Source organism: Leucopleurus acutus (assembly GCF_964270905.1).
Source record: "Leucopleurus acutus genome assembly, chromosome: 6".
NCBI classification, from domain to species: domain Eukaryota; kingdom Metazoa; phylum Chordata; class Mammalia; order Artiodactyla; family Delphinidae; genus Leucopleurus; species Leucopleurus acutus.
Genome location: NC_139149.1, coordinates 12063976 through 12079691, shown reverse-complemented (window position 1 = coordinate 12079691; position 15716 = coordinate 12063976). Strand labels below are relative to the sequence as shown.

At 45.3% G+C, this 15716-nt stretch overlaps 1 protein-coding gene across 1 annotated transcript; it reads left to right on the top strand.

The window, feature by feature from the left end:
* Positions 1-7258: 7258 nt before the first annotated feature.
* LOC309962984 (syncytin-1-like) lies at positions 7259-8641 on the top strand (the record flags this gene model as incomplete). The annotated part of the gene is made up of 1 exon (XM_082841080.1): positions 7259-8641. One exon carries the CDS (start codon positions 7259-7261, stop codon positions 8639-8641), a length of 1383 nt encoding a protein of 460 aa, XP_082697206.1.
* Between the last annotated feature and the right edge of the window lie 7075 nt (positions 8642-15716).

The following is a 15716-nucleotide window of genomic DNA, read 5'->3' as shown; positions in this document are numbered from 1 at the left end:
TAGGTGACCTAAGTACTAGAATCATCTCAGGCAAGACATGTTCTTCTCTTCGTGCCTCAGTTTGCCACACTGTCCAGTGATGATACTGGTCTGTGAACCTCCAAGATATTTTGCAATTCTGCACAATATTAATTCCAAGTGAGATAGCTTCAGCTAGCTTGCCGTCAAATGCTACATTTTTATTTGCTTTCTGATTTCCCTTTTTTCATTTAATAAAAAAAGCGTTCATGAATCTTTTCCTATCTATTTGATAGTGGGAAATTATAGGCACTTGGAACTAGTTTTAAATTTAAATTATATTTACTTTTCTCTCTTACTCCACCAGGGACATGTGCATGTAAAAATGTTTGCCTTTTTCCATCTGTGCTCTGCTGACTCATTAGGAAAAGTCAGAAGTGAGAGTCTCCTTCTCCCCTGCTAATAATAGCAGAGGACTCTAACATAGATAGAAGAAATTGTACCTTCAAAGGATTGTTGCATGTAGTATTTGATATTTATTTTCATAATTGTATTATGATGTAGGAAGCATCATTTCCTATTTTGCAAATAAGAAAATAAGCTACAGAATAGGAACTTGAACCACTCTACAAAACCCAAAGGTGTTATGGGTACAAGCAGCCATGGTTGTATGCCTCCCCCACAATCACTTACCCTTGCCCTGACTGCACACATTGAGGGGGCTATGTTCTACTTTGGTGGGAATAGGACTGAGTTGACGCCCTGCATTCAATTTGTGCTTTTCCTGGAGTTTCTTTTCTGTTCTTTCCGGAGGAGAAGGGCCGAAAAAGGACCATTCCAGGGCGCGGCGCTGGGCTTGCCACATTTGGGAGCGCCGCCTGAAGTTGGGCGCACAGCCTCCCGCCGCCCTGCCGTTGGGCTGGTGGAGGCCGCAGCACTGCTAGGGTTGCATCAGTCCTCCTGTTTGCACTATTTCTTTTTGCGACCATGGCCCCGCCTTACGTATTTCCAATTGAGAAACAAAACCTCAGGAAACCGAAACTTAACCAGCCGCTCTCGCTTCTGTAATTACGCTTGCTGACCCCCCCCCCCGCAACCGTCCAACCAATCAGACGGCGACTAGTGTCTCTGTTTAAAAGTCAACCAATCGGCGACTAGTGTCTCTGTTTAAAAGTCAACCAATCGGCGACTAGTGTCTCTGTTTAAAAGTCAACCAATCGGCGACTAGTGTCTCTGTTTAAAAGTCAACCAATCGGCGACTATGTTTGTACCGGTCTATAAAAGAGCTGTACTAAACTCCGCCAGAACCTCTTAGCGTCACCGGCAACGAGTGCGCAGAGGTCCAGGTTCGAACCTGCAATAAATGACCCTTGCCGTTTGGCTTTGACTCTCGACTCTAGTGGTCTTGTGGAGGGGCCTCGTGACCTTGGGCATTTCATTTGGGGGCTCGTCCGGGATGCCCCCAAGCCCACCAGACATCAGGTCAACGGGTCATCGCTGACAACCAATCGGTAAGTAAGCCGGCTCAGGGTACCTTCTGTTTTGGGGACTAGGACAGTCCTGGCGGACGCACTATAGGACACCTAGTCGGGTGTGGCTGGAGACGTCCACCACGACCCATCTGGGGCTGACAGCCCATCTGAAGCGCGCACGCGATAACCTCCCCTTCCTCCTTTTACAAACTCCGCTATTGGGACTGCTCTTAATCACTTTTGTTTTCAGAGTAACCTTTTCTAATCAATCTCTTCCAGGACCTAGACATGGGCCAAGCACAGAGTACCCCCCTCTCCCTCCTTCTCGCTAATTTCGGGGATGTAAAGTCCCGAGGACACAACTTCAGTCTGGATATCCGGAGAAGAAAACTAATTACCTTCTGCCGCTCTGAATGGCCAACTTTCGGGGTTGGCTGGCCCACCGAGGGTACCTTTTGTCTTCCTATAATCCTAAAAGTTAAATCTAGAGTTTTCTTGCCAGGAAAAGAAGGCCATCCGGACCAGATCCCCTACATCCTCGTATGGCAGGACCTGGTAGAAAACCCTCCTCCCTGGATGACCCCCTTTTTGTCATCAGGGTCATATAAGATCCTTGCGGCCCGACCAACTAAACCTCCCAAGCCTCAGACCCGAACTGCACCCATACTCTCTGACAGCCAAGACCTCCTTCTCCTAGACCCCCCCCCCATATCAATCTCCTCCTGTGGCCCCACAACCAGTCCCCCTTCCTGCTCCTGGCTCTGCTCCTCTCCCCTTGGTAGAACCTCCTGCGGCCCCTCCCGGAGGGCCACCCAGGCCAGAACCGGAGGACCGAGAGGCAGAGGCACTACCGGTCCCCCTGCCCAATGAAAATAATTCCCAGGGGCCGGCTGGGCGCACTCGCGGACGCACTCAGCGCGACCCAGGGTTCCGCCATCCTGATTCCACCATAGCCCTACCCCTGCGAGAAATAGGCCCTCCCGATGAGACAGGGAACCCCCGACTCCAGTATTGGCCATTCTCTACCAGTGACCTATATAATTGGAAAACCCAGAATGCCCGTTTTTCTGATAATCCTATAGACTTGATAGCTCTTCTAGATAGCGTTATGTTCACTCATCAGCCCACCTGGGATGACTGCCAACAGCTCCTCCGGATCCTATTCACTACCGAAGAACGGGAGCGAATCCAGCTGGAGGCGAGAAAACTGGTTCCTGGAGATAATGGTCAACCCACCGCTAACCCTGACCTCATCAATGCAGCTTTTCCCTTAACTTGCCCCCCGCAGGATGAATGGGACTATAACACCGGAGAAGGTAGGGGACGACTGCTCATTTATCGCCAGACTCTAATGGCGGGTCTCCGGGCTGCCGCGCGCAAGCCCACTAATTTGGCCAAGGTATATTCAATTGTACAAGGTGAAACAGAAAGTCCCTCCTCTTATTTAGAAAGATTAATGGAAGCCTTTAGGCAGTATACCCCTATGGATCCAGAGGCCCCCGAAAATCAGGCCGCCATTGTAATGTCCTTCGTTAACCAGGCAGCCCCTGATATTAAAAAGAAACTCCAGAAGTTAGAAGATCTGGAGGGCAAACAGATACAGGACTTACTCCGTATCGCCCAGCGCGTCTTTAATAACCGGGACGCCCCAGAGGATAAACAACTTAAAGCCACTGAGAAAATGACTAAAGTCTTGGCCGCCATTGTTCAGAAAGATCAAGAGGGCCCCCCAGCCACTCGACCTCCCAGGCGACCATTGGACAGAGATCAATGTGCCTATTGCAAGGAAAAGGGCCACTGGGCTCAGGAATGCCCCAAGAAAAGGCAGCCGCGCCCCAACCAGGGGCAATGGCAACCGAACGCCACCCCAGTCCTGTTTACACATGATACAAAGTAGGGGGGACGGGGTTCGGACCCCCTCCCCGAACCCAGGGTAACCCTACGAGTGGAGGGGAAACCAGTCCAATTCCTGGTGGATACGGGGGCACAGCATTCGGTCTTGGTTAAGCCCCACGGGAAAATTTCTAACAAATCCTCCTGGGTCCAGGGAGCTACGGGAGTCAAACGTTACCTTTGGACCACTCAGAGAACTGTGGACTTGGGCACGGGAAGGGTAACCCATACCTTTCTGGTCATTCCCGATAGCCCTTGCCCCTTACTGGGGAGAGACTTACTCACTAAAATGGGAGCACAAATTCATTTTCGGCCAGAGGGGCCAATCGTAACAGACCGTCACGACCAGCCCATATCTGTGCTCACCCTGAACTTGGAAGATGAGTACCGACTTCACCAGGAACCAGCCTCCCAAAATCAAGATATAGAGTCATGGCTTCAGCAGTTCCCCGAAGCATGGGCAGAAACAGGGGGGGTGGGACTAGCCAAACATCGCCCAGCCCTATTCATAGAGATCAAACCGGGGGCAGATCCTGCACGTGTCCGACAGTATCCCATGCCCCTAGAGGCCAAGACTGGTATCACTCCTCATATTCGCCGGCTTCTTGACCTGGGGATACTGCGTCCCTGCCAGTCGGCCTGGAATACACCCCTGCTGCCAGTCCGCAAACCTAACAGTAAAGACTACCGCCCAGTGCAGGACCTGAGGGAAGTCAACAGACGGGTCATAGACATCCATCCTACTGTGCCCAATCCATATACTCTTTTGAGCGCCCTTAGTCCAGAAAAACAATGGTATACTGTGCTGGACCTCAAAGATGCCTTTTTTAGTTTATCCTTGGCGCCCAAAAGTCAAGAACTCTTTGCCTTCGAATGGTCAGATCCCGAGAGAGGTATAAACGGACAACTCACCTGGACCAGACTTCCCCAAGGATTCAAAAACTCGCCTACCTTGTTTGATGAGGCCCTACACGAGGATCTCAGTGAGTACCGGAGACAAAACCCCAATGTAACCCTCCTGCAGTATGTTGATGATCTCTTAATAGCTGCTGAGACCGCTGAAGCCTGCCTGCAGGGAACCAGAAACCTCCTACGGACTCTCGGCACCCTGGGATACCGAGCCTCTGCCAAGAAAGCACAGATCTGCAGGCCTGAGGTAACTTACCTGGGATACCTATTGAAAGGGGGGCAACGATGGCTCACAGATGCACGGAAGGAAACCGTCCTCCGCATCCCCAGACCCACCACGCCTCGACAGGTGAGGGAATTTTTGGGGTCGGCTGGGTTCTGCCGTTTATGGATACCCAAATTTGCTGAAATGGCCAAACCGCTATACCTAGCCACCAAAGAGCAGACGCCCTTTGAATGGACAGAAGAGGCTGAGCAGTCATTTCAGCAGATCAAAACTGCCTTGCTATCCGCACCCGCCCTGGGTCTCCCTGATGTCTCCAAACCCTTCCACCTCTTTGTAGATGAAAGCAAAGGCATAGCTAAGGCCGTGTTGACCCAGCCCCTCGGTCCTTGGCCCAGGCCTGTTGCTTACCTATCAAAAAAATTGGACCCAGTGGCTGCCGGCTGGCCTCCTTGCCTCCGGATGATTGCCGCCACGGCCCTAATGGTAAAGGATGCTGACAAACTAACTATGGGGCAGGAGTTACATGTCACCACCCCCCACGCCATCAACGGGGTTCTCAAACAGCCTCCTGACCGATGGATGAGCAATGCTCGATTGGTCCACTACCAGGGTCTACTGTTAAATCCCCTCAGAATCAGCTACACTACGCCGCGGGCATTAAACCCTGCCTCCCTATTACCTGACCCAGATTTGGACTCCCCACTCCATGACTGTGCAGAGGTACTGGCCCAGATCCATGGGGTTCGGGAAGACCTACGTGACCAGCCCCTACCGGATGCACAAGTCACATGGTTCACTGACGGCAGCAGCTTTGTCCAGCAAGGTCAGAGGTATGCGGGGGCAGCAGTAACATCAGAAACTGAGGTGATATGGGCAGAGACTCTCCCCCCAGGGACCTCAGCCCAAAAAGCTGAATTAATTGCCCTGACCCAAGCTCTCAAGATGAGCAAAGGCCAAAAAGCTACCATATACACAGACAGCCGGTATGCTTTCGCTACCGCACATATACATGGGGTAATATACCGAGAGCGGGGACTACTCACAGCAGAAGGCAAAGACATCAAGAACAAAGAGGAAATCCTGGCCTTGCTAGCGGCCATATGGGAACCCAAAAAGCTAGCCATTGTACACTGCGCGGGGCATCAAAAACCCACGAATCCAGTCGCCCGAGGCAACAATTTGGCAGACCAGACGGCTCGAAAGGCGGCACACACTCCAATACCATTACTTCCCCTGCAACTGCCGGATCCAGGCCCCCGGGAACTACCGCCCCAACCCGACTACTCGGAGGATGACATCAGATGGATGAGCAAGCTCCCTCTAACCCAGGATAGAGACGGATGGTGGCGGGACGCTAAGAACGATATCCTCCTTCCTGAGAGACTAGGGACCCTGGTCCTTGAACGGATCCGCCGCAGCACCCACTTGGGCGCCCGACGGCTACAGGATCTCATCAGGCAGACTGGACTTAAAATTAAAAATGTCTCCGAGAAGACTGAACGACTGGTTGCTGACTGTGCAGTCTGCCAACTCCATAATGCCAGCACCCACCCGCCAACCACTGGCATCCGGGAGAGAGGAAACCAGCCTGGAGCCTACTGGGAAGTGGACTTCACGGAGGTAAAGCCTGGCAAATATGGGTATAAATATTTACTGGTGTTTATAGATACCTTTTCAGGTTGGACTGAGGTATTCCCAACCAAGAATGAGACTGCACAAATAGTAGCTAAGAAGCTACTAGAAGAGATCCTGCCCAGGTATGGCTTTCCAGTTATGATAGGGTCCGACAACCGGCCAGCCTTCGTTTCTAAGGTAAGTCAGGATCTGGCTTCCATACTTGGGGCTAATTGGAAATTACATTGTGCATACTGCCCCCAGAGTTCAGGACAGGTAGAAAGGATGAATAGAACTCTAAAAGAGACCTTGACTAAATTGACCATGGAGACTGGCACTAACTGGGTAGTCCTACTCCCCTACGCTCTGTTTAGGGTGCGAAATTCCCCCTATAAGCTAGGATTTACTCCCTACGAAATAATGCATGGTAGGCCTCCTCCTATCATCCCTAATCTAAAGACTAACCTTATCCAATTGGACCCAGAAAATAATCTCCTGTCTTCCCTCCAAGCCTTACAGCGGATACACGAGACAATCTGGCCCAAACTAAAAGAGCTATATGCAACAGGACCCCCACCTACTCCACACCAGCTCCGGCCAGGTGACTGGGTCCTTGTCAAACGCCATCGACAAGAGACCCTAGAACCCAGGTGGAAAGGACCTTACCAGATCATCCTGACAACGCCGACAGCCATCAAGGTGGACAGCATAGCTGCCTGGATCCATTACACACACGTCAAGCCGGTGGACCCATTTTCTGACCTCATCAAGTCCACTAAAGCTGACGTCACCTGGACTGTTGACCGGAGTAAGAACAATCCCCTCAAACTGACTTTGCGCCATACCCTCCCCCATGATGACCAAGGTACTGCTGATAGCCCTAATGATAGTCCTAACCCTCAACCCTCGGGCCACGAGGGGAGGATTCGGCCCTCCCCCCAATAAGAATACTTTAATACAACTACTATATGGTGCACCGTGCGAGTGCAGGGGAGGTACTATGGAGACTCCTATCGTTCCCCGAGGGTATACTCATATGCAGGACTGCGGGGTCATAACTGCGTATCTTGTTCAGGAATATAGGGTTACCGGGGCCTCTCAAAACTGACAATGCTACCATAAGCCTAAGCCACTCCCCCCTCGAGCCACTTGCCCCTGTTCTACCTTCCAGGAATCAATGCATAGCATGTGCTATTCCTCTTACCAGCAATGTATAGGGGCCAATAACAAGACTTATTTCACAGCCATACTACAGAAAAATAAAAGCCCCACCATTAGTGATGATAATAAATACCTTCAGGCTGGATGCACTGGCACCCCCGGGACCCCGGTATGCTGGAATACCAGGGCCCCCACACATATGTCAGACGGTGGGGGGCCCCAGGACACAGTGCGCCAGATAGAAACCCGAAGACAAATAGAAGAGGTCTATCGGCATCTGTACCCACAGCTCAGCTACCACCCCCTAATTCTCCCTAAGGTTGATCCCTCTGAATTGGACTCCCAGACCATGTCCATACTAGAAGCTACTTTTGCGCTTTTGAATACCACCAACCCCAACTTAGCACAGGATTGCTGGCTCTGCCTTCCTCAAGGACCGCCCCGCCCTATAGCCATCCCCACCTTCGCCAATTTAAATATCAGCGAACGATGTAACCCTACTTCACTCCCCGAGCCGTTCCCCATACAATTTTCAAAATTTTCAACCACCTTTAATACCTCATGCTTTGTCAAGAACGATTCCCTCTCTAACGCCAGTATTGACTTGGGAATCCTTTCATCCACTGGATGTAGTCAATATATCCCCGTGAACTCCTCCCTCTGTAGTCCTAATACCACTGTCTTTGTCTGTGGCAATAACCTAGCATACACCTATTTACCCCCGAATTGGACAGGGGTCTGCACCCTAGCCACCCTCCTCCCCAATGTAGACCTGATCTCGGGAGACACCCCATTGCCCATTCCCAGCTTTGACCTCTGGGCAGGGAGAACCAAACGAACCATTACAGTCATACCCCTCCTGGTAGGATTAAGAATTACAGGAGCTGTGGCCACAGGGAGTACAGGTCTTGGGGTCTCCCTTCACCCCTATAGTCAGCTGTCTAGGCAATTAATAGAAGATGTAGAAACTCTCTCTGGGACCATTCAGGACTTACAGGACCAATTAGATTCGCTGGCCGAGGTGGTCCTACAGAATAGGAGGGGCTTAGACTTGCTGACAGCTGAACAGGGTGGGATATGCCTCGCCCTAAAAGAAAAATGTTGTTTCTATGCAAATAAATCAGGCATTGTAAGAAACAAGATCCACCAGCTCCCGGAAGACCTAGCTCGCCGCCGGCAAGAATTAGCGGATAATCCCCTTTGGTCAGGATTTCATGGGATGCTCCCCTTCCTCCTCCCCATCCTGGGCCCTCTACTATGCCTCCTTCTCCTCCTCACTATAGGCCCCTGTATACTCAGTAAAGTCATGAATTTTGTTCGCGAAAGAATAAATACAGTCCAGCTAATGATATTAAGAACACAATATCAGCCCTGCGAGGCCTCAGAAATTGAAGAAACTGAGCCTTGAGGACCCAAGATTGGCTCCTCTGGTTCATGAGAAAGGGGGGAATGAGGGGGCTATGTTCTACTTTGGTGGGAATAGGACTGAGTTGACGCCCTGCATTCAATTTGTGCTTTTCCTGGAGTTTCTTTTCTGTTCTTTCCGGAGGAGAAGGGCCGAAAAAGGACCATTCCAGGGCGCGGCGCTGGGCTTGCCACATTTGGGAGCGCCGCCTGAAGTTGGGCGCACAGCCTCCCACCACCCTGCCGTTGGGCTGGTGGAGGCCGCAGCACTGCTAGGGTTGCATCAGTCCTCCTGTTTGCACTATTTCTTTTTGCGACCATGGCCCCGCCTTAAGTATTTCCAATTGAGAAACAAAACCTCAGGAAACCGAAACTTAACCAGCCGCTCTCGCTTCTGTAATTACGCTTGCTGACCCCCCCCCCCCCCCCCGCAACCGTCCAACCAATCAGACGGCGACTAGTGTCTCTGTTTAAAAGTCAACCAATCGGCGACTAGTGTCTCTGTTTAAAAGTCAACCAATCGGCGACTAGTGTCTCTTTAAAAGTCAACCAATCGGCGACTATGTTTGTACCGGTCTATAAAAGAGCTGTACTAAACTCCGCCAGAACCTCTTAGCGTCACCGGCAACGAGTGCGGGGAGGTCCAGGTTCGAACCTGCAATAAATGACCCTTGCCGTTTGGCTTTGACTCTCGACTCTGGTGGTCTTGTGGAGGGGCCTCGTGACCTTGGGCATTTCAACATGCACACACAAACACACATACCTCACAAACATACAGAATGAAAAGCCAAGTAATAAGGTCTTTTTATTTATGTTAAGTCACCACCTCTAGAACAATTGTAAGAATTAAAACCTTATATAGCGAAGGAAGGTAGTAAAAGCTCAACCAATGTAATTTTATTTAATTTTGCCTCCTTTCTCAACTATAAATTCTACTGAAACAGAGAAGAACAAACTGACTCTCTATTGGATCTAGTTCTTGAACTCTAATCTTTATGCCCTGTTGCCTGTGCTTAGTCATGCTGGCTTTTCACCTTTTGTAAAAGAATGTTGCCTAGAGCCTGAAATACACAGGAGAGACTATTCTCAGGGCTCTGACCTTTAAAGGTATAACACTTTTCCATTAAACAGTTGTGGAACAGAGAATAACATTTGATTTGTTGGAGGTTTATAGGAACATCTTGACCAGACTTATGTGGACGGCTGTAAGAACAAAGGAATCAAAGCAGCACCAAGAAGTTTACAACAACCAACCACACCCCCTTCACTTGCAGGAAAAATGAAGCCTGAATTACAACTCTGGGAAGACAGTTCTTTGGGACACTAGTCCACCATTTTCTTGGTCTGTTGTCTTTCTGAATAAAGTTGATATTCCTTGTCCCAATAGCTCATCTCTCGTTTTATTGGCCTGTCCTATGGCAAGCAGTATGAGCTTGGACTTAGTATCACTACCTCAGTGTGGTCGTAAGAACTATAAATGTAAGAGTGATGAATGCTTGATGCCCAGTTCATTCTCTGGGAATGATACATTCTTCCTTTACATGATTTCAGGGTCTCAGATCTGGATAATTCCTCCATCAAATAAGTAAGTCCTTGATAGTCCATTAATCATTTTGCTTAGACTCAAGTGCACTATAATAATAAAAAAGAAACACACCAAGTTTCAATAGCTTAAAACAGCAAAGGTTGACTCCTTGTCCACTGTACATGCTGAGACACTGTTCCATATCCTCTACGCCTTAGAGTCAGACTGAAGACAAAGCCCCCGTCTGGGACATATTTGTCTCAGGGCACAGGGGAAAAAGAGAGATGAGGGAACCATGCAACTGTTCTTCACGTTTCTGCTGAGGAATGGGTAACATTACTTCTGCTCCATTTTATTGGACAAAGCAAGGCGTTTGGCTTAGCCTCACGTCAAGGGGCTGGGGAAGTATAATCATCACACAGGCAGAGACAGTTGATATTTGAAAATAGTAATCTATCACAAAGTAGCATGTTTTAAACAATTTTTAATTGCTCTCATATAAGTGGATGACTGCAAACTTGGGCTCATCATTTGCTCATTTATTTATCTATACATTACTCCTCAGGTGCCCATGGAAGGTGTTCGAGATACTGTGCTAGGTCTTGTAGGTAGTAAAGAGAAAAAGAAAGTGTCGTCTACATGCAGCAAGAAGTTTTTTGATAGAAAAAGAAAAAAATACTTAATTAGGGGGACTTCTGTGTATGTGTATATGTATGTGTTTGGAAGGTGAACACAGTGTCAAACACACACACACACACACACACACATACATACACAAACACTTCTAAAAGTAGTGAGTGTTCATGTTTAGCCTTTTGAAGATCATAAGGGGAAGAGAGAAAAAAGCATGAACAAAGGCACATAGACCTTAAATGTATTCTATGTTCAGGGAATGTAAACTTCATAAAAGCAGAGGTCACATCTCATTCTGTTCACTTCTCTGTCTATACTCAAGAGTAGTTCCTTGGAAATGAGAAAATCAAGTGATCCAACATGTGAATGCACAGAGTGAGAGCAGAAGTGGTGAGTGTACAGTAATTCACACCAAAGACAACTGTAGGAAAACTGCTCCCACATCGTGACAGCATTGCCTGCTCCGAGTCTCAGAGCATCAGAGGCCATGTGTCCAACATGAAGGTAAGGAGTCATTGGTGTCAGGGGGGAGCAATCTGAGGGTACTGTCCTGCTCCCTCTGTAAGACCAACTGGAGGGCCAGGGAAAGCTTCATGTTGAGCTGGTGCTGACTGGGGCCCAGGTTCTGGCTACCAGAGGGCTAGGAGGCCCTGATCCAGAAGCAGAAGAGGCAGTGTATGCTAATTCAGCTTATGTGGAAGGGAAGCCAATGGTTACTGACAGCTTGAAGCTTACTGAGAATTGTCAGCTTCTACATTCAGGTTCTGCATTTATGTTAAGTGTTTAAGGTGCATATCAGTGTGTTGTCTTCATTAATTAACTTTTTTCCTATGATTTTGTACTACAGGATTGTAAGAAATGAGGTGCTGGGGAAAACAACTGTTTGGTAGAAGAAATCCAGTGTCCCTCCTGTAACATGACTGAAATCATCCTACTAGGTTTGAAGACCCTTGAGGGAAGGGATGTCTTTGTATTGCCAGAAATAAGCTGTGTGTCTTGCATACATTAGGTATTTGGCAAAAGCTTTATAAATGGATAGAGGAGTGAATGACAGTGTTTCTTATTGAGAGAGGTTTTCCTTGCAATTTTTTATTCTATCAATCACTTGAGTCTGCAAGACTGTTATAAACCCACAATCTTTGGCACACTGCTGTTAGGATGAATAAATAGAAATTAAGGAGCTTTCTAGAGTGTATTAAAACAAGTTTCCTGCTTTGTAAGTTCACTTCAATTCTATTTAACTAAATTCAAGAAACATGTATTGCATCACCTCTATGCATTAGGAACTGAGGTTCTGTGGTTTCAGTGATGATAAACACTTGATCCACACTTTCAAAGATTTCACTGTCAAGTGAAGAAATAGATCACCTTATTTAAAATAATGTGCAGTTGATACTTTATTAATTGAACATTTACTGAGTCAATAAAGAGATGTGATTATCTCTGGAAGGTTCAAATGAAAAGTTCTCAGGGATGTACTGTTGACCCAAGCTCCAGTTGTACAGTGAAATTAGCCAGGCAGTCAAAGCTGAGAATGAAATCTACTTTCAAGGTGTTAATAAGAATTGAGTCTCTTTCATCATGAGAAGCAATGATCAAGGAACAGATACATGGTTAGAGTTGGAAAAAATATAGGAAATTGTACTGAATCTATGTGTTTCTAGGGAGATTGCCTTTCCTTTAATTAATCCATAATGAAGAATTTGATTTTATAATTTTTTTTTCTTTTTTTTTTTTGCAGTATGCGGGCCTGTCACTGTTGCGGCCTCTCCCGTTGCGGAGCACAGGCTCCGGACGCGCAGGCTCAGCGGCCATGGCTCACGAGCCTAGCCACTCCGCGGCATGTGGGATCTTCCCGGACTGGGACACGAACCCGTGTCCCCTGCACCGGCAGGCGGACTCTCAACCACTGCGCCACCAGGGAAACCCTGATTTTATAATTTTATTCTGTGCTTTTAATAGACAAAAAAAGTGAATTCTCTAACATTGCATTTTTTATACTAAACCATCAATTTACATGGCTGCAGCATAAACAGTCTCAAATGATAACTCTAAAATATCAAGAACAAAACACTATAATTCTTTTGTTATTGACTTCTTCTGAAGTTATAATGTAGACTCCATATATTTGTTGTTCAGTATTTTATTATATTATTTCTCAGGCAATTACCTTTTTACTGCCAATTTGGAGGATTTACTTGACATAATCATTGAATACAAGCACAGTGCTAAGTATTTAAATGAGAATATTATCAAATGAGTCTAATTTTTCTTGTCCTGTTGTAACCAGATTATTTTTAATATAGAGGATTTATTAAAACATTCTCAATTATGCTGGGAAATTTAAATCAAGGAAGCATTTCACACATAATATTGCCTCCGAATAAGGGTGATGTTTACAAGATGGTGAGTAACATTTTGTATGCTTATTTCTTAAGTACTTTAGATTTTGTCAATACAAGATACATTAGCTAAGATCAGGCAAATTATGTTTAGGTATTTGGATTAATCATGTGCTCCATCTTGTCTGCAATATTGATAGGAATGTTTAGCAACTGTACCAAGTAGACTGAGTGGCAAAAATGAATACAGATTTTGCTATAAATTGCAAATAAGTACAAAATTAATCTGGTTGACTTAGGAATACAGAATAACTTTTCCATTTCAAGTAATTTTATTTTGATTTGTAGAATTCATTGGCAAGGTAAAATGGCAATTTTACAAATCTTCACTTAGGAAAAATGACAAAGAGAATTTATTTTCCAAATTAATAATGTTTATGTTGCATATACTTATTCCAGACATTGCATATTTGGTGTTATTGTTTAGGAAAAAATGTTTAGGAAAAAATGAACATTGGGAAATTGGGATTGACATATACACACTACTATATATAAAATAGATAACAAATAAATAAAAACTGGGAATGAAAAAGTAGTTATTTACTGAGAGAGAGAACAGCTTGGGACAGGTGTAGGTTTCGGACTTGCTAAATTTGAGGTAACCACTGACATCTAAATGGAGACAGCGACATTTGATTAACTCTGCACATGAACACTGAGTAAGGGAGGACAGGGGCGCAGAGGGGAAGAACCCAGGAAGAAAGGATGCACCAACAAGAGTAACAGCAAAAGGTGTGAAATTTAAGTAGAACTGAAAGTCAAGACATCTTTTCTCAGTGAATACTTTTAGTTCTGTGTGGGCTAAGGCTAATTAGTAATTTGAGAATTAAATGAGCAGGAGTGGCAAGTATTTCCCCAGCAGTGACATCTGGCTTCTGAAAAGCTATTTTGGCAGATCCATGGCACTCTCCAAATCTAGCACATGGCTGAAATTCTGTATTTTAGCTGGTGTGACTTTTGTTCCCATACTTTTTCATTAGTGTCTCTTATGTATATTTGAAAACAAATTATATTAATCATAATATATATTTAAGGGAAAACAGCCTCAAAATGATTATATATTTGAAAATATAAAATAATGTTTCATAATTATATGTCATAACTAACAATTGAAATTACTTCCACATGGATTATTAGCTAGTTAGCAATCATTCACTGGGTCTGTGCTATGTATATAACCTTGTTGTAAAGAGGTAATAATCAAAATGTTGAACAACTATTGGTTATGCACACTGATTAGGTAGGAAGGGGCTCAAGAAAGAGGTGGACTTGACCAGAGAGTGCAGGTAAGAAATAGGGGGGCTTGAGGCAGCAACTATTTACCAGCCACTTTAGTCATATTATTATATTTGGTTTCTAGTGTGTTTCCAGTGATAAGAACGGTACCTCATTACATTCTCACAACAATCTTGAGGTTTGTGCTTCTTTGGCAGTTGAAGTTGATGCACAGAAAAGTTGTGGTTTTCCTAAGATCATCCAGCTTGCTGTTAGCAATTCTGAAATCACATCCAAGTGGACTTGATTAGGAGAAGGGCTACATGTTTTTAGGATTCCTAAGAGTTGTTGATCCTCAAATCTTCCTTCTCAACCCAGACCTATAATCTCTGATATAATCTCTTTAATCTAGTCTACAAATACTTTCCATCCTCAAAGCCTAGATATCAAACTTCATCAGTGGTGTACTTTTACTTTACAATGCTATAAAATAAAATGACCTTAAACTATGTTGCACAAGCATTTTCCAACTTATTAACGATTCTTATGATTGTCAAAATGGAACAGAGTTTTAACTGAGTGATAGGTTTTATGCATTTTAGCTATTGACTGTGATTATATTTTGGGGTAAGAACAAGAAACATGTACAACTGTGCTGACATTACAATCTGAAGAAGTGAGAAATTAACTCTGTAGGAAATCAACATGATGTAGGATCAATATGACCACTAAATAGATGAAAGTTGCCAGGACAACTTTTCATATGCTCCAAGCAATGTTGTGGCTTGTTTTCCTGTTGATTAATATGATGCATACTTTTGGCTAAAATCCAATTCATTTAAAGAAATATTTATTGCATTCTCACTATGGATCCAGCATATTGTATTATTTCCCCTGACACCATTCATATATCTCTTCAAAAACTGAGACTTATGCAAAATAAACTGGCTTTGACTTTGTCTACATGGGACCAGAAAATTGACTCTTTCTATAATAATGACCAGTTCCATTTGCCAGCATGTATGCCAAATTGCTGAGCCAAGGATTTGTTAGAAAAAATTTGACACTAGCCTTAACTGAACCTATAGTATAAAGCTAGAGTATCTAAACTATCCACTAATTAGTAACATGAAAACATAGAAAAATATACAACACACTGGTAAGAGTAAGCATATAGTAAGAGTCAGAATATTCTAATATCTTAGTATAGTGTTATGTTAGCTATTTCACTATAATGTAAAGGTTAAAAAGCAAAAGTATGAAAATAGCTATAGCTACAATATTTTGTTAATGAATACACAGTA